Genomic DNA, 21409 nt, shown 5'->3' with positions numbered 1-21409 from the left:
GTGAGAGCCCCTTTCAGCCGGACAAAGGATGTTTCTAGTTGGCTGCTCCATTCAAATGGAGGGCTCTGCTTCTTAGCCTGCTTTGGCTGGCCCACCAGGAGATCTTGAAGGGGCGCTGCTACCTTGGTGAAACCATCAATGAACCTTCGGTAGTAGCCCACCAGCCCAAGGAACTGCCGCACCTCCTTTACCGTGGTGGGTCTTGGCCAGTTCTTGATTACGGTGACTTTCTCCGGATCAGGTGCCACACCTTCTGCGCTGACCACATGACCCAGGTACTGTACCTTGTGGCTTCAAGAGGTGACATTTGGACGGCTTTATCTTCAGGCCATATTTCGACAAGGACTCAAACACTTCTGCTAAGTGCCTCAGGTGGTCTTCATAAGTCTTGGAGTAGACTATGACGTCATCCAGGTACAATAGCACGGTTTCAAAGTTGTGGTGGCCCAAGCAGCACTCCATCAACCTTTGGAATGTCCCTGGGGCGTTGCAGAGCCCGAATGGCATACAGTTGAACTCACAGAGGCCCATTGGTGTCGTGAATGCAGTCTTCTCCTTGTCCGCCTCTGCCACGGGAACCTGCCAATACCCACTGGTGAGATCCAAGGTGGAGAAATAGTTAGCTGACTTTAAGGCTGTTAGTGACTCCTCTATTCTGGGCAGTGGATAAGCATCTTTATGTGTAATGCGGTTAATTTGCCTGTAATCTACGCACATTCTCATTGTACCATCTTTTTTCTTTACGAGCACTAGGGGAGCTGCCCAGGGGCTACAACTATCTGTGATAACCCCAACCTCCTTCATTTCCCGCAACATTTCTTTGGCACGCTGATACTGTGCGGGGGGCACAGGGCGGTATCTCTCTTTAATGGGATGATGATCACCTGTGGGGATTTGATGTTTAACCCCTTTCACTTGCCCAAAATCTAGGGGGTGTTTGCTGAAGACCCGCTCGTACTCCTGTACCACCCGGTGAACCCCATGCTTTTGGTGTGAGGGGGTGGAGTCGGTGCCCACATGTAATTTTTGGCACCAGTCTTCCAGCTGCCCCTTGGAGCCATTGTCTTCCGCCTGGTCGGACGGGATCAAGGGTTCCACTGCTTTGATGGTATTGTTGCTGACAGTGTACAGTTTTGCTACAGTGGCGTACCGGGGCAATTTGGCCTCCTCCTCCCCACAATTCAGGACACGGACGGGCACTCTCCCCTTGCGGACGTCTGCTACCCCTCTGGCTACCAGGACTCCCGGCCTACTGTCTGAATACACCGGTTCTACCAAGGCATGGTAATCCTGACCCTTGAGGCCTATTGCTGCCCGACACCATATCAACATTTCACTTCTTGGGGGTATTGCAATGGGGAGGGGGTCACTTACCCTCACACTGCCAATTTCTCCTCCGGCCAGCTCTACCTGCTGCCTCCTCATCAGGGCTCTGATTTCCCTCTGTAAGGCACGCTGCTGCCCGGAGCTGGCGGTTTCAGACGCCTGTTGCAACAAAATTATCACTTCGGCAATACAATTTTCTATCACATTTGTACCAATGGTTAGCAGTGGTTCAGATTCTTTGCGATCAATATCTACAATTATCATCCCCTGACATGGCAATTCTACCCGCCCCACTTTAATGGTTACTTCTTTGTACCCAATTTGGGGTAAGGGCTGACCATTACTGGCCACAATTGTTAAATCATCATCTGGGCCATGGTCAATGTCTGAATCAGCCCAATATCTTTTGTACAGTTTGTAGGGGATGGTTGTTACCTGGGACCCCGTATCCAGGAGGGCATTCAAAGGGATCCCATCCAGCACAATAGGAAGGACCGGGCGTCCTCCCACATACTTGCTGCGGCTGGGGGTCGAGCCGGGCTTCCTCACACCTGGGGGTTGGCTCCTGGCCCCAGGCTCGGCCCATTTAAAGGACAGCGTCGTGCAATGTGGCCCGCCTGGCTGCAGCGGCGGCAGATCGGTTGTCCCGTTGAATCATACCGGTCTGTGTCTCTGCCTCGGGTCGGCGGAATCCTCCTCTGTCGCATCCAGGGGACGTCATCTGGGCTGGAGGCTAACTCGAGTCTTGCAGGCGATGGGGTCACTTGTAGAGACTGCACGGTCTTGGCCAGGGCAGCTACAGTCTTGGTCAGCTCCTGGACCTGCTGTCTGAGCTCTGCAGTGGGGTCCTTATCCAGGGACTGCGCCTCAGCCCCTGCAGCGGCTCGTGTTGCAGGCACCACCCCCGGGGTACGTGATAGCAAGAGGCCGGAGGGATACTGGGTCATTCGGTGTAGATTCTCTCAGTACCCGGATGGCCTGGTCCTTAAACTTTGCAAAGTCCAGAGCAGGGTTCTGCAGGACCAGGATACGCAGCTGGGTCCTGTGGGCATCTGACAGGAGCCCCTCTATGAACTGCTCAGTTAGGAGTTTGTGTTCCTCACGTACACTCTCTGGGTCCACCTGTTTAACTGCTTTCAGGGCCTCCTGCAAGTTTAAGGCATAGTCCCTTATGCTGTCTGTGGCCCGCTGCTTGCACCCAAAGAATCTCATCTTTATCTCTGCTGCGGTGCGGGTGTCAAAAGTACTCTTTAGCTTGGCCAATATCTGGGTTACTGTCCCTTTATCTGTATCAGGCCAGGACTTCACTTCACGCTGGGCCGCGCCGGCTAGCTGTCCCATTAATATGCCCACCTTCTGGCTCTCAGTCAGAGGATACACCCGGAACAAGCTGTGCAGGCTTTCCCTGAAGTCGCTCAAGGTATGGGACTCCCCGGAGTACTGCGGTAGCCATTCTGCTCCCGGGATGTACGGCATTGTGATCGGCATTACCGGCGCTGCAGCGGGGGCTGGGGCGACGGCGACTGGGATTGCTTCGGCTGGTGCTGCGGCGTCTCGGGCTATGGCAGCCACCTGCTCTCCCTCTGAGTCAGACATCTTCTTCCCCCTTAGTGAACCTTACCAGGCTCCGTTCACTTTTCAAATTTCCTTCTGGGTCGCGCGGGGTTAACAGCGCTCTGCTCTGATGGCGCGCTCCCTTCGCGCTCTTTGTCAGGCACGCCCCCCTTCTTCCTGCGCTCAGCGAGGCTAATGGCGGCGGCAGTTTTCAAACAATGAAACACGCAGTAACACAGTCTAAGCGCAATTCTTCAGGCGCATAGTACCCGGTGGGACCGGGCACGAAATCCTGTTCGTGACGCCAAAGTTGACTCGCCCACCCCAGGGCTATGGGACACCCGGTGCCGGGCCGGACTAGTCCGGTGGTAGTCAGTGGTGGCTGGGCCCGGCTCCGTGGCCCTGGTGGGTGTCAGTAGAATATGTGGCTGGTGACTTTAAGTTTGTATTCGTGACGCCACCTGTGGTCTGCGGCTATTAAGCCGCCGCTGCTGTGTAAGGCCTCCGGGGTGATGAAGTGGCAGCAATGGTGGTACTGCTCCCCACAGGTGGAGCGGTGCCCCGGGACACAGTTGGTGCTTGTGGAAGTCTATGGTGTTGTGTGACTAACACGGTGCAGGGCCGACAAGCAATGAAAGAAACAGGCACAAACAGTAGTCTCTTTACCTTCTCCTCTTTTACTCGGCAGAAGTTTAGTCCAGGGAGACCGTCACAGATGGTAAAGATGATCCGGTCGGCCTGGAAGTGCCTGGGGTGATCTTTGGCCAGTTGAGTATGAGGCCTACTCCTTAATCTTTCTTTGCTGTTTTAGGACACTGCACTTTGGGTTAGCAATTGCCCTCTTGCTGCTGGGACTGGTGGTTCGTCCCTTTTTCTGTGGGGTAGACTGCGCAGGCCCTCTCTGGTGCTTCTCTGCTGGAGTCCACACCGGGCCCTTGGGATGCAGCTGTACCCTCAGTTTGCTTCTGGGCCAGGGGGCTTGCAGCTCTCCTGCCCTCCGGATTCAGCTACCAGGGGTGGATTTTATGCCCTGGCAACTACAGACTCCGATGTCCGAGTGTCTTCTGTGCCTCTCTGCTCCCCTTGCTTCACTGGGCCAAGCTATCCCAGCTCTAGGCCCCAGTTTCACAAGGCAGCACTACTCTCCGTCTGTCCTCTTTCACTCCTGTCTCCAGACTAACTACTCCTTCCTCCCTCCAGCCAGACTTAAGGAATCTCCCTGAAGCTCCAGGTTCAGAGCTCCCCCTGCTGGCCGGAGGGAGAACTGCGTTGGGTGTTACACTTACTGGCCAATAGATCTCCCAATTACCTCCAGGCTCAGCATTAACCCTTTGGAAGGGCAATGCTGTTGTGGCGACCAGGTCCTGGGGCGCCACAGTACCATCACACATAACGAGATCGCTAGCGAGATCGCAGCTGAGTCACGGTTTCTGTGACGCATCCCGTTAGCGATCTCGTTATGTGTGACATCTACCAGCGATCAGGCCCCTGCTGTGAGATCTCTAGTCGTTGCAGAATGGTCCAGGCCATTTTCTTCAAAGGCCATGTCCTGCTGGGCAGCACACATCGCTGTGTTTTACACTGTGTGACAGGGTCACAGTGACTGTTGAGATCGTTATACAGGTCACTACTGCGACCTGTATTGTTCCTGCATCGCTGGTAAGGTCTGACTGTGTGACATCTCACCAGCGACCTCCCAGCGACTTACCAGCGATCCCTATCAGGTCGCATCGTTTTCGGGATCGCTGGTAAGTCGTTGTGTGTGACTGGGCCTTAAGGGAATAAAATCAGTGAATGGGGGAGGTTAAGATTAGGTAATACTGTTACAAGATAGGATAGTACAGTGATCCTAATGCCTGGCATATAGGGGCTGTCTGATTGGGGTGTCCAAATATGTAATGCCCAGATTGGATTAGATGTGGTGTCCAAAGGAGGATTAACAGGCTGTAAATATACAAATATACAAAGGTAGTCTGACTAGTTCCAGATTTAACAAAATGACTAAAGATCTGCCTGGTACAGGAGAAGCCGTATAGTCACTTGCCTTGCAGTGGTGGTCAGCGGTGTAAGCGCTGGATACACAGGAACAGATTTTCCTTAGAAGTGTGCTTAGAGACACCGTGGATCTGATGGGAGCAGTGGGCGCTCTAATATGGGTGGTGAAACACGGTACACGCGGAGGAGAGTTCCGGACGGAAAACTACTTCCTCCAGTGACCGCGTACAAGGGAGAGCTGGGTGACGTCACTCGCTAAGGGCTACAGAAGCCAGTAAGGGGCAAAACAGGAGCACTTTTTTGTTTCTTACTCATTTTAAATCTTTTTGTTTTTGCCATACTAGTGAAACTCTGCATACTACTTTGGATCTACATTACCTCCTTAAAGTTCTCGTTCACACTAATGTACTTTCAGTGCTGTCCATAAAATAACACAACATCTCGCCCTCAGACCATTGTTATTGGATGTGGCGGTGCAGATGGGGATTTTTCTTTCTCAATGACTGAAACTGCGTGTGAGAATAATCCCAGCATCCCACGCCTTCTGTAAATTAGAGGAGACTCGTCCATTCAGGTCTGTGTCTGCACAAACCATCAGATTCCCACCAGCTCCACCATACAGCACACATTGTATTACGGATACATTGCAGTTCTGTAATGTAGGAAGCTGTAAATGGTCTTGTAAATTATTTTTTTAAATTAAATGGTTTATGAAAGTTTTACAAGTTACAACCAAATAAACATTGGAGGCTACCCAGCCTCAACCCCCCTCCCAACCCTCCCCTCCCCAACAAACATTAAACAGTCTTGTAGAAAGGAGAGATAATGTTTAAATCTACAGCTCCACACATTCCTAGACAAAAGTTTTTAAGTACCATTATTACGTTTATCAATTAATCCAATTAGACTTTTGTTTTTCTTTGAGTTTTTGCTTTGTTTGGCATTGTACACATTTGAATGTCATTTTTGATGAAGAATCTAACCTGTTCCCATGCTACTCTCTTCTCCCCAAACCTCCGTCATCGTTATAGATAAGTTCTGCAGAAATTTCTCGACCTTTGCCCCTTGTTATCAATTTAGAGTAAGCCCAATCTAAACCTAATCAGTTCCCTCGAAGCCAACCCTGACCCGTCTATCCATCGTGCCCATATTTTTTCAAATTTGATGACGCCATTTCTTTTCCGGTATATACTTTTCTCCACATTTATCACCCAATTAACTTTTTTGACATATTCAGATATTGTAGGACTGTGGTCCGAGATCCAGTGATGAGCGATTAGTTTCCTGGCAATATATAATAGTCTAGATACGGCCACTTTGCCCTCCTCCTTCAAAGGTAAATCCTCCATGTATCCCAGAATACATACAAAGGGAGTTAAGCTCGTCTCTATTGTATATACTCTATCGATTATTTCTGTCACCTCTCTCCAGTAATGGTCAATATCAGGACACGACCACATCATATGTAATAGATCTCCGGAACATATTTTGCATCGCGGGCAGAAGGGGTCAGTTCTGACTCCGATATCAAACAGGAATCTAGGAGTGCGATATACTTGGTGAATAACGTACAGGTGTGACAGTCTGTATGCCTCCCCCAATGATAGACTAGGAATTCTTTCTAAAATTTCTACCCATTGGTTGTTCTGAATAGGTCCTATAGCTCGTTCCCATTTTTCTTTTGCGTTTACTGGAAAGTTCCGGTGGACCAAATATAATAGATCCCAATATAAACGAGAGATCACTCCCGCTGAGCCTCTAGAGGTTGCTATGCGTTGCATGACTTTGTTCTGCTCCAATGCTCTGTCCGTAATAGAGATTTCTGCCTGATAGGCATGTCTCAGTTGCAAGTACTTATAAAACTCCGAATTCTGGATCCCAAACTCCGCTTGCAACTGAGGGAAGCCTCTGAGTTGCCCCCCCCTCCACAATATGGGTGAATCTATTTATCCCTCTCAAAGCCCAGCTCCCAAACCCCTCTAAATGATGATGCAAGTTAGGTAACCATGGAGTTTTCCATATAGAGGTGTATTGTGAAATTCCCTGAATGTCTTGTAGTTTTTTAGTTTTATCCCAAAGTTTTTGGATTAGTAGTAGGGTTTGGCAACTATTAGCAGCAGCTCCGAAGCCTCCTGCCTCTAGAACCTCGTATAGACTAGTGGAGTGAAAATATTGTTGTAGAATCATATACTGTGCGCCCCCCTCCAGGGTCCTCCCATCCCCTAATGTGCTGAAGCTGAGCCACCAAATAGTAAACCCATGGATTGGGTACCGCCAGACCTCCACTACTTTTATCCCTCTGCAGGGTCTCGAGCCTAATGCGCGGCATCTTTCCGCTCCAGATCAGTTCCCGGAATAATGCATTTACCTTATGGAAAAATATTTGTGGGATCCATTGTGGAGAGTTGTGTAGCTTGTATAATAGTTGGGGCATCCAGATCATTTTGATCAAGTTAGTGCGGCCAACTGCTGAGAAGGGCAGGCGAGACCAGACTTCCTTCTTATCCTTAAATTTCGACAGAATAGGGGTTAGGTTGAGATTCTCATAATCCTCAACACGAGTGGTGACTATTATCCTCAAATATTTAAACTGGGCAACAACCTGGAGGCCCGAGTGTACGTAGTTAAGTGAGTTTGTGGTTCCATCCACCGGAAGTAATACAGACTTTTCCCAGTTTATTGATAGACCTGAGTACTTCCCAAATTCTTGTATAACCCCCATTACTCTTGGCAGTGATGATGTTGCATTGGCCAGAAAAAGGAGTGTATCATCTGCGTACAACGCTATTTTTTCCTCCTGACCACCCCTCCTGAACCCTGTTATGTCTGGATTGGATCTAACCATTGCCGCCATAGGCTCAACGGCCAGAGCAAATAGTAAGGGCGATAGCGGGCATCCCTGGCGGGTGCCGCTACCTAGGTGGAAAGGAGAAGTAAGGCATCCATTAACTTTGATCCTAGCAGTAGGGTTATTATATAGAAGTCTTACCCAGAAAATAAAGTCGCTCCCCAGTCCAAATCTGTCAAGTACTGCCCAGAGAAACTCCCACTCAATAGAGTCGAAAGCCTTAGTGGCGTCTAGGGAGCAAATTACTCTATCCCCTGAGTTATCAACTGGCAATTGTAAGTTGAGTTGTAACCGTCGTATATTCACTGCAGTTGATCTGGAAGGCGTGAACCCCGACTGGTCCGAATGGATTACTGAAAGTATAACCTTATTAAATCTGGAAGCTAGTACTTTAGCTATTATTTTGATATCTGTAGGTAACAGAGAGATACCGTGTTTCCCCGAAAGTAAGACAGTGTCTTACATTCTTTTTACCCCCAAAAGTCCCACTATGTCTTACTTTCGGGGTATGTCTTATATTGGAAAAAAATCCCACAGCAATCGCAGCAAGTCTCCATGCAATGTACCGTATGGGGACTTGCCGCGATTGCTGCACATGAGGGCACTGAGGCTGCGTGTTTTTGTATGTTGTCCGTGGTCCTGATGGACCACGGACAACATTACTGCAACATTTCTCGGTGGCCGAGCGTTCGGCTGAGCGCTCGGCCGCCGGCATGTCAGGGCGCTCGGCTGGGTGCCCGACCGCCGGCATGTGACTGCTCTCAGCTTGGCACTTGGCCGCCGGCATGTCAGGGTGCTCGGCCGCCGGCATGTCAGGGCGCTCGGCTGATTGCTCGGCCGCCGGCATTTCAGGGCGCTCGGCTGAACGCTCGGCCGCCGGCATGTCAGGGCGCTCAGCTGAGCGCTCGGCCGCCGGCATGTCAGGGCGCTCGGCTGGGCGCCCGACCGCCGGCATGTGGCGGCTCTCAGCTGGGCGCTCGGCCGCCGGCATGTCAGGGCGCTCAGCTGGGCGCTCGGCTGCCAGCATGTCAGGGCGCTCAGCTGGGCGCTCGGCCGCCGTGCATGTCAGGGCGCTCAGCTGAGCGCTCGGCCGCCGGCATGTCAGGGCGCTCAGCTGAGCGCTCGGCCACCGGCATGTCAGGGCGCTCAGCTGAGCGCTCGGCCGCCGGCATGTGAGAGCGCTCGGCCGCTGGCTATTGGGAGCGATCAGCTGATCGTTCACAATAGTCGGCTGCCGGTACTGTAAAGAAGGAAAAAAAAATAAATAAATAAATAACGCTTTCCGTTTACTATGTCTTACTTTCGGGGTACGTCTTACATTAGCCGACCCCCCCCCCCAAAACCCCCACGACGTCTTACTATCGGGGGTGTCTTACTATCGCGGAAACATGGTAGGTCTATAAGAGTCAGGGATGAGGGGATCCTTGCCAGGTTTAGGTATGACAACTATCACTGCTTCTCGCATCGACTGGGGCAAGGAGCCATTTTTGGCTGCTTGCTGGAAGGTCGACAGCAGCTGGGGGAGCAGGATGTCTCCAAACTTTTTGTAAATCTCTGTGGGGATCCCATCTGAACCCGGTGACTTATTATTGGGCATGGAGGATACCGCTAAATGCAACTCTTCCAGTGTGAGTGGACTGTTTAGGTATACCCTGTCCTCATCTGAAAGTGACGGCAAGGGGATGTCTTTCAGGTAAGAAGCTATCTGTTCCCTATCATATTGCAGTTTAGTACTGTAAAGTTGTTCGTAGAATTCAGAGAAGGTAGCCAAAATTTGGTCAGGTTGATTGACTATGGTCCCGGTTTTGTCCCTTAGCGCCCCCACAAATGTGTTCTCCCTTTGTGCTTTAGCAATCACCGCTAATAAATGACCCGCTTTTTCGCCCTCTTCAAAGAATCTCTGTTGTGAAAAAAGTCTTTTGTTAGTGGCCCGTTCCTTAATGTGAGAGTCATATGCTTCTTGTGCCCCCTACATTCCAGTAAGTCCCGTGTATTCCCTGACAGAATGTACTTCTGGACCCGTTCTTTAAGAAAAATTTTAGATCTACTGACCCCCTGTATCAGTGACCCCCTCAGACAGGCCTTCATGGCATCCCAAACAGTGTTAAGCGACACCTCTCCAGTACAGTTGTCCTGAAAATAGTATTCAAGGGCTAGTTCAACTGGGCCCACATCTAATCTGTAGCCAAAAAGGATTGACGGACTACAAGCTGCGGGTACGATCAAGCCCGGGTAAAATATTAAGTCGTGTCAACAGTGGGGAATGGTCTGATAAACCTCTAGGAAGGTATTCTGTGTTTTACACCATTGGCAGTATACCCTCCGAGCCCAAGATCAGGTCTATTCTGGACAGACTGTTGTGTGTTTTGGAATAGCACGAGAATCTCTTGATTCCAGGGTTTCTGATTCACCACAGATCTGAAAGTGCCAGTTCAGCCACCGTGTCCCCAAATTTGGAGTTAGGATAGTGTTCTAAGTGAGGACCCGCATTGTGTTTGTCCCAATATGGGTGAATGATGTTGTTGAAATCCCCCGTGCACACCACCTGAACATTGGGGGTCTTGCTAATCATTTCCGCAATTTTGTTCATAACAGTATTATTATATGGAGGCGGTATATAAACTGTTATCAGAAGGAGCTCCTTGTTAAATATTTTACAGTGCACGCAAATGAATCTACCTTCCTGACTACTGTGGATGAAATGATCTCAAATGGGATTGCTCTGTGGACTAAGATACTGACACCTCTGGAATGAGCTGTGTAGGTTGAGTGGAAACAATGGCCCACCCATGAGCGATTCATGATGATTGCTGGAAAGTGGGATTTGACCTGTTCCATTACTGCTACCCTTTTTGTGGGGTCCCCCAAGCCACGGACATTCCAAGAAAGAATGTTAATCCTACTCGCCATCCTGGTGGTATGCGTATGTAGTGGAAGTAGTCACACCCAGCAAAGAGTTCCAACCCTCCTCCACCTTCCTGAACCACATGAGAACCATTAGCAGACATAAATATAAAAGCATCAATAAAGCTGCAGAAACATTCCCCCCCCTCAACCCCCTCCCATCTAACAGTTGTCCCACAACATAAATGTTGAAACTGAGGCACCAGTCCATCCTGAAGCCGATAACAAGAGAGACAAAATTTCCGCTTCCCAAAATGGTTTAAGGCAAGAAAAAAAAAAAGCCTGAGAACAATGAAAAATGCAGGGAAGTGAGAAAAACAAAAACCGTCTCTGGAAGTGAAAAAGGGAAAGAAAAAGGAAACCCAAACTCCTCTTCCAGGGAGTTCTGCTGGAACCAATCAATGGGTATCATAATAATTTTATCCACTGGGACAATCCTATGTAATCGTAGCAGACAGTCGAGTATTCATCACCCATAAAGTCCTTAAAGGGTTACATATCAACGTTGTGGACTTTGCCTGAGCCGTTGCTCATTCATATCGAGCCATCTGAGAGCATCTTTAGGATTTTCAAAAAAGAATGTCTCTTGCAGTGCAGCCACCCTGAGCCTCGCTGGGTACAGCATGGAGTACGAGACTTGTGCATTTCTCAGCTACCCTGAGCCTCGCTGGGTACAGCATGGAGTACGAGACTTGTGCATTTCTCAGGCGTCGTTTCACATCTGTGAATTGAGCTCTTCTTTTTGAAATTTAAACTGAATAATCAGGCAAGAAGGATATTTTGTGGCCGTGGAGCCTTTGTTTCTAGCCACTCTTAGGATCGCATCCCGGTCTCTATAATGTAGTAGTTTCACCAGGACAGGTCTTGGAGGAGCTCCCGGAGGCAGGGGTCTGGTGGGCACTCTGTGGGCTCTCTCCACAGCATACAGGGGGGATAGGACCTCTGTGCCAAATACTTTTTGCAGCCATCTCTCAAAGAATTCTGACGGATTTGTGCCCTCCGTTTTTTCTGGAACCCCTATCAGCCACACATTGTTTCTCCTCAATCTATTTTCTAAATCATCTGTCTTGTTAAGTAGAAATGACAGTTCCTGATCATGCCTGTGGGAGTCACGGGTAACCTGGGACATTTTGTCCTCTAAGTCACTGATTCTCCCCTCTGACGCAGTCATGCGGTCATTCACTTTTTGGAGGCTCTGTTTCACACCTGATAACTCCTCCATGATTTGGCCCATCTGGAAGCTGAGGGATGTCATCGTGGAGCCATTTTGAGCTATAGCTGCAAGCACGTCTTTCAGAGTGGGCTCAGCACCCTGCAAAGTTGTGTCAGGCTCATGTGGACATTTATTATGCATGGATGCAGGGAGCTCCAGCTTGTCCTGCAAGCCTTGCTGTGATAATGAGTCTGCACTATTTCCTCCTTCCTCCTCCACTGCATTGTGAGGGCTGTGCTGCGTGGAGCTCCCCAGTTTAACTCTTTCATCCCTGTGCACCGTGGGAGCCCTGCATTCTGTGCCCCTGTTATACTCGGATAGTTTTTCAGCTGCATGAGTTGCTGCAGCTCTAGCTGCTTTGGAGGCTGGTGTCTGTGTCCCACTACCATTTTGTGCAGTACCTTCCATTCCTGTTGCCGCCTCCTTCTGCCTCCTGCTCGTCCCCCCAGCCATGTAACCTCCGTCCAAGCTGTGCAGTAAGTTCAGGGTGATCTCTGGTTGCTGCACGGATGATTTTTGTCCTCGCCACGGCCCAGTGGAAGTCAGGATAATCGGCAGTTCCAGGAGCTCTCTTCTTAGCTGCTTCTCACATCTCTGGCCAGGCCACACCCCCTTACATCCCCCCTTTTTACCACTTGTTATTTGGGAATGCAGTTTCTTTTTCCTTTGTCTGTTGTGTTCCTTTTATGTCATTATCATAAAGGAGGACTAGTGTTCCTCCTGCCCTGCTCACTAGACACGGTTGTTGGTTAGGTAAGACACGTGATTGTTGCACGACGTGAAAGAACCTGTCTTGGGACATCGGGGAGCTCAGGGTTGCTCAGAGTAAGTGACAGGGTTTATCCTTCCTGTTCTTCTCTAGAGGCAGTGGTTCCCACCCCATCTTTCTCATGATACACAGCCTGTTGGTGGAACACATTGGTAACTGGTGCCTACTGTCAGCAAAGTCCAATTACAGAGGCTCTGGTGATGACTGGGTAGGCACTTAATCATGCCCCTCTGGGTAAGCCTGGTTCAGGGCGCAGTGAGGCTACACCCTTCTCCTCAACCTATTAGCATGACAGGTCTACATGTAATTCTTCAAATGACATGATTCAGAAGAAACCCTCAAAGGCTCCATTCACTGTAATGAGTCAGCAGAGTTAGTCTAGACTTCTCATGGCAGTGCGTCAATCATCCCTATCTAGTGAACGGTTATCTCCAGTAATTGTATTATTACAGCGGATTCTGTATGATGTTACATTGTCATCTTCTCCCCATTCAGGTCCCTACAATATTGTATCCTCTCAGTGGAGATCTTCTATATAAGAGAATTCTCCTGATTGACCCATCAAGGATGGATATGGACAGGGACAAGATGGCGGAGAGGATATTACACCTCACCCTAGAGATCCTCTTCCGGCTTACTGGAGAGGTGAGAGATTCTGATGACGTCACATTACATCATTCTTATCTATGGGAATAACAGATGGACAGAACTGGAGAGGTGAGGACTCTGGAAATGTCTGGAGTGAGATTTATTACTGTGTCTCTCCATAACCAGGATTACACAGTAGTGAAGAAGACCTCTAGTGAGCGCTGTCAGGCCCCTGTGTCTGAGGGATGGGGAAGACCCCTGAGCCCAATCACGGGGCCTCACCCCCCGATACATGAGGACATCAATGACCAGAAGATCCTAGAACTCACCTACAAGATGATTGAGCTGCTGACTGGAGAGGTGACACTGCTGGGAATGCTGGGACATTATACAGTAACGCTATGAAGGGATCGGGGGTGACGGTATCATTGTATGTGTCAGGTTCGTATTAGGTGTCAGGATGTCACCGTCTATTTCTCCATGGAGGAGTGGGAGTATTTAGAAGGACACAAAGATCTGTACAAGGACGTCATGATGGAGGTTCCCCAGCCCCTCACATCACCAGGTAATAGACAGGACTAAATACACACGGCCTATAATTATCTGTATGTAAGGAATGAATTCAGTCCCTGTATGTGTCTCCTCCAGGTCTATCCAGTAAGAGGACAACACCAGAGAGATGTCCCCGTCCTCTTCTCCCACAGGACTGTAAACAAGAAGATCCCGATGTTCCTAAGGATGTGTTTCCTCCAGTTCTATCCAGTAAGAGATATCTATTCATGTACTTTCTGCACTAATTTTGTGTTTACATTTTTAGGTTTTCTGCTCTGGGTTTTTCAGCTGTATTTTCTTTGCTTCTGCTTCTTCTGCTGTTTGTTTCTAGTGTCTTCTCTATGTCATTATGAAGGCAACTCAAAGACCTGCAGAGTGTTCATGAATACCCTGTTTCCCTGAAAATAAGACCTACACCAAAAATAAGCCCTAACATGATTTTATGGGATTTTTCGAGAATGCTTGAAATATAAGCCCTACTCCAAGAATAAGCCCTAGTTACAGTCAGGAGTTGGGAGGAATCAAATTGCTCAATTTCTGAGGAACCCCACTCTCTTATGGACTCCATCAGTTGTATTCTAAGGTTGATTGTTTAAGTAACTTTGATGATTTCAAAGTCATGTGACATGATGTAACCAAAGGTCCCTTAATTGCAGGAGTCTAAATGAACTGAACAGGACACAGGCTGGCTGGTATTAGGGGAAAGGGAGAGCAAACTGGACAATTTCACAGGGCCCCCATAATCCTAGTGGCCCCAGTGTTTATATGCCAATTATAGGACTGCTTAGGCTACTTTCACACCTCCGGGTTTTGCAATGCGGCACAATCCGGCACTTTGCAGGAAAACCGCAACCGTTTTTTTTTTGCTGCCGGTTGCGTTTTTCCTGCATAGACTTTAATTAGTGCCACATTGTGCCGCATGGGCTTGCCGATGCGGCGGCCGGATGGAACGTTCCCTGCAACGTTTTTTGCTCCGGCAAAAAAAAACGCATCGCGCCGCATCCGGCCGATGCGGCGCTTTTCCCAATGCATCCCTATGGATGCCGGATGCGGCACGATGCGGCAAAAACCGCATCCGGCCGCCACATGCGGTTTTTGCCACTGCGCATGCTCAGTAGCATGCCGCAAGCGGCAAAAACCGGACTGGCCGCATGTAAAAAACTTATGCAAAGGATGCGGTGTTTTCACCGCATCCGTTGCATAGGCTTCACAGCCGGATTGAGCCGCACGGCTCAAACCGGATGTGTGAAAGTAGCCTTAAGGACCTTTTTTACATCACATCATGTGACCAAAGGCTGGTGTGTGTGTGTGTGTGTGTGTGTGTGTGTGTGTGTGTGTTCACGCCAATTTTAACCAGCTTTGCCAAAATGGGCAGAACTTGGCCAGAACAAGGGTGTGATGCCACCTCTTCTCTAATTCATAACAAACTGCAATGTTTCCTATGCGAGAAATCTCACTCCAGTCCCTGACGTCATTTTTCAGTGCACATCACCGGTCTTGATGAATTTGAACCCTTATGCTTATCTGTACAGGCTGCAAGACCCTGCTACCTGCTTTGGTTACAAAGCCTAATGCGGGCTTTACACGAGCCGATATATCATGCGATATGTCGTCGGGGTCACGGTTTTCGTGACGCACATCCGGCATAGCGCACTACGTCGTCTTGTGTGACACTTCCGAGCGCCGCAGTATCGCTCACAAATCGTGAGTCGTGTACTCGTCGTTAACTTTCATAATATCGTTTATTTTCATGGGTGCAGGTTGTTCATCGTTTCTGTGGCATCACACGTTGCTCCGTGTGACACCACGGGAACGATGAACACAGCTTACCTGTGTCCCACGGCACCCGCCGGCTTAATGGAAGGAAGGAGGTGGGCGGGATGTTTACATTCCGCTCATCTCCACCCCTCCGCTTCTATTAGCCGGCTGCCGTGTGACGTCGCTATGACGCCGAACGTTCCTCCCACTTCAGGAAGTGGACGTTCGTCGACCACAGCGAGGTCATCCGGAAGGTAAGTGCGTGTGACGGGGTTAAACGAGTTTGTGCGCCACGGGCAGCGATTTTTCCCGTTACGCAAAAACGACGGGGGCGGGTACGATCGCTCGTGCTATCGCATGATAGTTCGACTCGTGTAAAGCAGGCTTTAGGATAGGCCATCAGCATTACAGTCTCAGACAAACCAGTTGAGTTTTCAACATCTGTCTTTATTTTATTTTCATCTTCGAAAAAAACCTCTTTGAAATTGTCTATGTTGTGGATCAATGTTTCAAGGAGATGTTTGCAGGTTTTGCCAACTGTCATGGCAGCGTCAGGATCTGTTGAAATAATAGACTCTGGTACTTTGCATGTTAATTTCTCTACTGTCTGTGAGCAGCGCAGGGAGACGCAGGCATCAAACCACAGGCTTGGGCAGGCTAGTAAGAGTTATTCTCTGCTGGGCTGCTTGTTAATGTCTGTGATCACATGCTGTAGAGGAGAAAGTATTGTTTGCTCCCGTTCTGTATATGCTGGCAGGACTATTTCATTAATGCCAGCTATAGTTTACCTATACTGACCTGGTGAGGTTTTGTGATCCAGATTTATGGGTGTTTTGTGCCTTATTACTGTGAGCTGTTGTTGTGTTAACCCTTGTTGTTATTATTGTTGCTGCCTTCCTGCTCTTGCTTTTCTCCTTAGCCTCTCACTGTTTATTTTTGTGAATTTGCAATGATTCCCATCTGTCTTAGGCCCCCTTCACACGTCCGTGAAACACGTGCGTGTTTGTTCCGTTTCCGTATATACCGGAGACACGGACAAACATGCACCAATGTTAATCTATGATTGTGGTCACACGTGCGTTATTTCATTATGTCCGTGTGTGCGTGTCCTTGATCCGTATGTGTTTCCGTTTTGCACGGGTGCATGTCCGTTATCTGCACGGAGCACGCACACGTGGACACAATGAAAGTCTATGGGTATGTGCAGACACGTTAGTAAACACGTATGCATCTACCTATAGTCCGTGTCCGTTTGGTGTTTTTTTTTTCTAGCGATATCGGCCATTCTTTCTATTTCTGTCTATGTCGGTCGATCTCCCTGAGTCCGTCGGTCGGTCTCTCTGTCTGTCTGTCGGTCTCTCTCTCTGTCTGTCTGTCCCTCTCTCACAGTCTGTCGGTGAGTTTCCCCCCTCTCTCATACTTACCGTTCCCCGATCCCCGGCGCGGCGCTGCACGGCGTTCACACTGCTCCGGCGGCTTTTACTATTTTGAAAAAGCCGGCCGCTCATTAAACAATCTCGTATTCCCTGCTTTCCCCGCCCACCGGCGCCTATGATTGGTTGCAGTGAGACACGCCCCCACGCTGAGTGACAGGTGTCTCACTGCACCCAATCACAGCAGCCGGTGGCTGTGTCTATACTGTGCATTGAAATAAATAAATATATAATTAAAAAAAACGGCGTGCGGTCCCCCCCAATTTTAATGCCAGCCAGATAAAGCCATACGGCTGAAGGCTGGTATTCTCAGGATGGGGAGCCCCACGTTATGGGGAGCCCCCCAGCCTAACAATATCAGTCAGCAGCCGCCCAGAATTGCCGCATACATTAGATGCGACAGTTCTGGGACTGTACCCGGCTCTTCCCGATTTGCCCTGGTGCTTTGGCAAATCGGGGTAATAAGGAGTTAATGGCAGCCCATAGCCCATAGCTGCCACTAAATCCTAGATTAATCATGTCAGGTGTCTCCCCGAGATTCCTTTCAACGTCGTGTCAACTATCAACGATTTTCGCTATTTTTCAGATCAGTCAGAGTCGTACGTAGGTGTCACACGCAACGACGTCGTTAACGACGACGGAAGTGCGTCACGAAAACTGTGATCCCGACGACATATTGTCAGATAAATCGTAGCATGTAAAGGGGCCTTTAGATCTCGATATTGGACAACAGATTCAGAATAATTTTTTCCCTAATTTAATTTCTGATGTTATGGTTTAAAAAAATTAAATGTACTTTCAAGATATCATTAAAAATTAATAACTTGGTGTTTATTTTTAGCAGATGACTATATTGGGAGTTCAGATGGATCTCTAATATCTTCAGAATTTATAACAGATGATGAAAGTATCCCACATGATACATATGAAGAGCATGTTGTTGTCCCAGATATACCTTCAGTCCTTCCTAGGAAATCTCTATCATCTGATCTTTTCAAACAAGTCCAAAATTCCGATTTATCACAGAATTGTAAGCAAAATAAAAGTTACAGAAGGGATATTGAATACGAAACTGCTCCTACAAGGGAGAAACCATTTTCATGTTCAAAATGTGGGAAATGTTTTACCAGGAAATCAAATCTTAATATCCATGAAAAAACTCACACAGGGGAGAAGACCTTTTCATGTTCAGAGTGTGGGAAATGTTTTATTTGGAAATCAAATTTTGTTGTGCATCAAAGATCTCACACAGGTGAGAAGCCATTTTCATGTTCAGAGTGTGGGAAATGTTTTACCAGGAAATCACATCTTGTTGACCATCAAAAATATCACACTGGGAAGAAGGCATTTTCATGTCAAGAATGTGGGAAATGTTTTATTCAGAAATCATACTTTGTTAGACATCAGAAACTTCACACAGGGGAGAAACCATTTTCATGTTCAGAATGTGGTAAATGTTTTACTCAGAAATCATCTCTTGTTGTGCATCAAAGATCTCACACTGGGGAGAAGCCATTTTCATGTTCAGAATGTGGGAAATGTTTTATTGAGAAATCAGTTCTTGTTGTGCATCAAAGATCTCACACAGGGGTGAAGCCATTTTCATGTTCAGAATGTGGGAAATGTTTTATTCAGAAATCAGATCTTGTTGTGCATCAAAGATCTCACACAGGGGAGAAGCCATTTTCATGTTCAAAATGTGGGCAATGTTTTACTAGTAAATCACATTTTCTTAAACATCATAAAATTCACACAGGGGAGAAGCCATTTTCATGTTCAGAATGCGGGAAATGTTTTATTGAGAAATCAGCTCTTGTTGTGCATCAAAGATGTCACACAGGGGAGAAGCCGTTTTCATGTTCAGAATGTGGGAAATATTTTATTCGGAAAGAAAATCTTGTTAGGCATCAAAGATCTCACACAGGAGAGAAGCCGTTTTCATGTTCAGAATGTGGGAAATGTTTTATTCGTAAAGCACATCTTGTTAGGCATCAAAGATCTCACACAGGAGAGAAGCCGTTTTCATGTTCAGAATGTGGGCAATGTTTTACTAGTAAATCAGGTCTTGTTAAACATGTGAAGATGCTGCACAGGGAAAGGAACCTTTTTCATGTTGTGAATAATTGAAATGTTTAACTGGTAAATCAAGTTTTGCCAACCATCAGAAAACCAACAGAGCGGAGCAGCCATTCTTGCTTTCAGAATTTGCCAAATGGTTTTAAGACTAATCAGATCCTGTTGTCCGATGAGTCACACAGGAGAAGCGATCATGATGTACTATAATTCAAAGGGTTTTATAAAAAGATTGGCTACAATTGCTCAAGTAAGAATTTGTGAGGAAAAGAACCATTTTATTTCTTTTTAAACCTATTGTATTTTTTGGACCATAAGACACACCTAGGTTTTGAAGGAGAAATATAGGGAAAAAGATTGACACAAAAAATGTGGTCATGAAGCACTGTTATGGGGGGATCTGCCGCTGACACTGTTACTGGGATAAAATCCCCCAATTCTGTACTGATGTCACCCATTCTGGGCCCCTTCCAGGTACTGTTGATGTGTCTCTCATCCTCGTGTATATTGTATATCTATCCTGGTATATATGTTGCCCATCTTTATCCCATCCTGGTATATATGATCCCCATCCTGGTATATATGGTTCTTGTCCTAGTATATATGTCCCCATTCTTGTATATACAGTTAGGTCCAGAAATATTTGGACAGTGACACAAGTTTTGTTATTTTAGCTGTTTACAAAAACATGTTCAGAAATACAATTATATATATAATATGGGCTGAAAGTGCACACTCCCAGCTGCAATATGAGAGTTTTCACATCCAAATCGGAGAAAGGGTTTAGGAATCATAGCTGTGTAATGCATAGCCTCCTCTTTTTAAAGGGACCAAAAGTAATTGGCCAAGGGACTCTAAGGGCTGCAATTAACTCTGAAGGCGTCTCCCTCGTTAACCTGTAATCAATGAAATAGTTAAAAGGTCTGGGGTTGATTTACAGGTGTGTGGTTTTGCATTTGGAAGCTGTTGCTGTGACCAGACAACATGCGGTCTAAGGAACTCTCAATTGAGGTGAAGCAGAACATCCTGAGGCTGAAAAAAAAGAAAAAATCCATCAGAGAGATAGCAGACATGCTTGGAGTAGCAAAATCAACAGTCGGGTACATTCTGAGAAAAAAGGAATTGACTGGTGAGCTTGGGAACTCTAAAAGGCCTGGGCGTCCACGGATGACAACAGTGGTGGATGATCGCCGCATACTTTCTTTGGTGAAGAAGAACCCGTTCACAACATCAACTGAAGTCCAGAACACTCTCAGTGAAGTAGGTGTATCTGTCTCTAAGTCAACAGTAAAGAGAAGACTCCATGAAAGTAAATACAAAGGGTTCACATCTAGATGCAAACCATTCATCAATTCCAAAAATAGACAGGCCAGAGTTAAATTTGCTGAAAAACACCTCATGAAGCCAGCTCAGTTCTGGAAAAGTATTCTATGGACAGATGAGACAAAGATCAACCTGTACCAGAATGATGGGAAGAAAAAAGTTTGGAGAAGAAAGGGAACGGCACATGATCCAAGGCACACCACATCCTCTGTAAAACATGGTGGAGGCAACGTGATGGCATGGGCATGCATGGCTTTCAATGGCACTGGGTCACTTGTGTTTATTGATGACATAACAGCAGACAAGAGTAGCCGGATGAATTCTGAAGTGTACCGGGATATACTTTCAGCCCAGATTCAGCCAAATGCCGCAAAGTTGACCGGACGGCGCTTCATAGTACAGATGGACAATGATCCCAAGCATACAGCCAAAGCTACCCAGGAGTTCATGAGTGCAAAAAAAGTGGAGCATTCTGCAATGGCCAAGTCAATCACCAGATCTTAACCCAATTGAGCATGCATTTCACTTGCTCAAATCCAGACTTAAGACGGAAAGACCCACAAACAAGCAAGACCTGAAGGCTGCGGCTGTAAAGGCCTGGCAAAGCATTAAGAAGGAGGAAACCCAGCGTTTGGTGATGTCCATGGGTTCCAGACTTAAGGCAGTGATTGCCTTCAAAGGATTCGCAACAAAATATTGAAAATAAAAATATTTTGTTTGGGTTTGGTTTATTTGTCCAATTACTTTTGACCTCCTAAAATGTGGAGTGTTTGTAAAGAAATGTGTACAATTCCTACAATTTCTATCAGATATTTTTGTTCAAACCTTCAAATTAAACGTTACAATCTGCACTTGAATTCTGTTGTAGAGGTTTCATTTCAAATCCAATGTGGTGGCATGCAGAGCCCAACTCGCGAAAATTGTGTCACTGTCCAAATATTTCTGGACCTAACTGTATAGCCCTCATCTTGGGCCCATTCTGGTATATATTTCCCCATCACACTGCATACATAAGAAAAGAAATGATTATACTCCCCATCCCTCTGCTCTTCCGGTGCACGGTGTTCTCTTCT

General features: G+C 47.5%; 1 protein-coding gene across 1 annotated transcript; it reads left to right on the top strand.

The window, feature by feature from the left end:
* Positions 1-12929: 12929 nt before the first annotated feature.
* Positions 12930-19668, top strand: LOC142258939 (uncharacterized). Its single transcript, XM_075331492.1, has 3 exons — positions 12930-12981; positions 13846-13959; positions 17785-19668. Exons 1-3 carry the CDS (start codon positions 12930-12932, stop codon positions 19065-19067), a joined length of 1449 nt encoding a protein of 482 aa, XP_075187607.1. The 3' UTR covers positions 19068-19668.
* The last annotated feature ends 1741 nt before the right edge of the window (positions 19669-21409 follow it).

The sequence above is a fragment of the Anomaloglossus baeobatrachus genome (assembly GCF_048569485.1).
Source record: "Anomaloglossus baeobatrachus isolate aAnoBae1 chromosome 5 unlocalized genomic scaffold, aAnoBae1.hap1 SUPER_5_unloc_19, whole genome shotgun sequence".
NCBI classification, from domain to species: domain Eukaryota; kingdom Metazoa; phylum Chordata; class Amphibia; order Anura; family Aromobatidae; genus Anomaloglossus; species Anomaloglossus baeobatrachus.
Note: the sequence above shows the minus strand (reverse complement) of the source record. Positions and strands in the feature narration are given on the sequence as shown.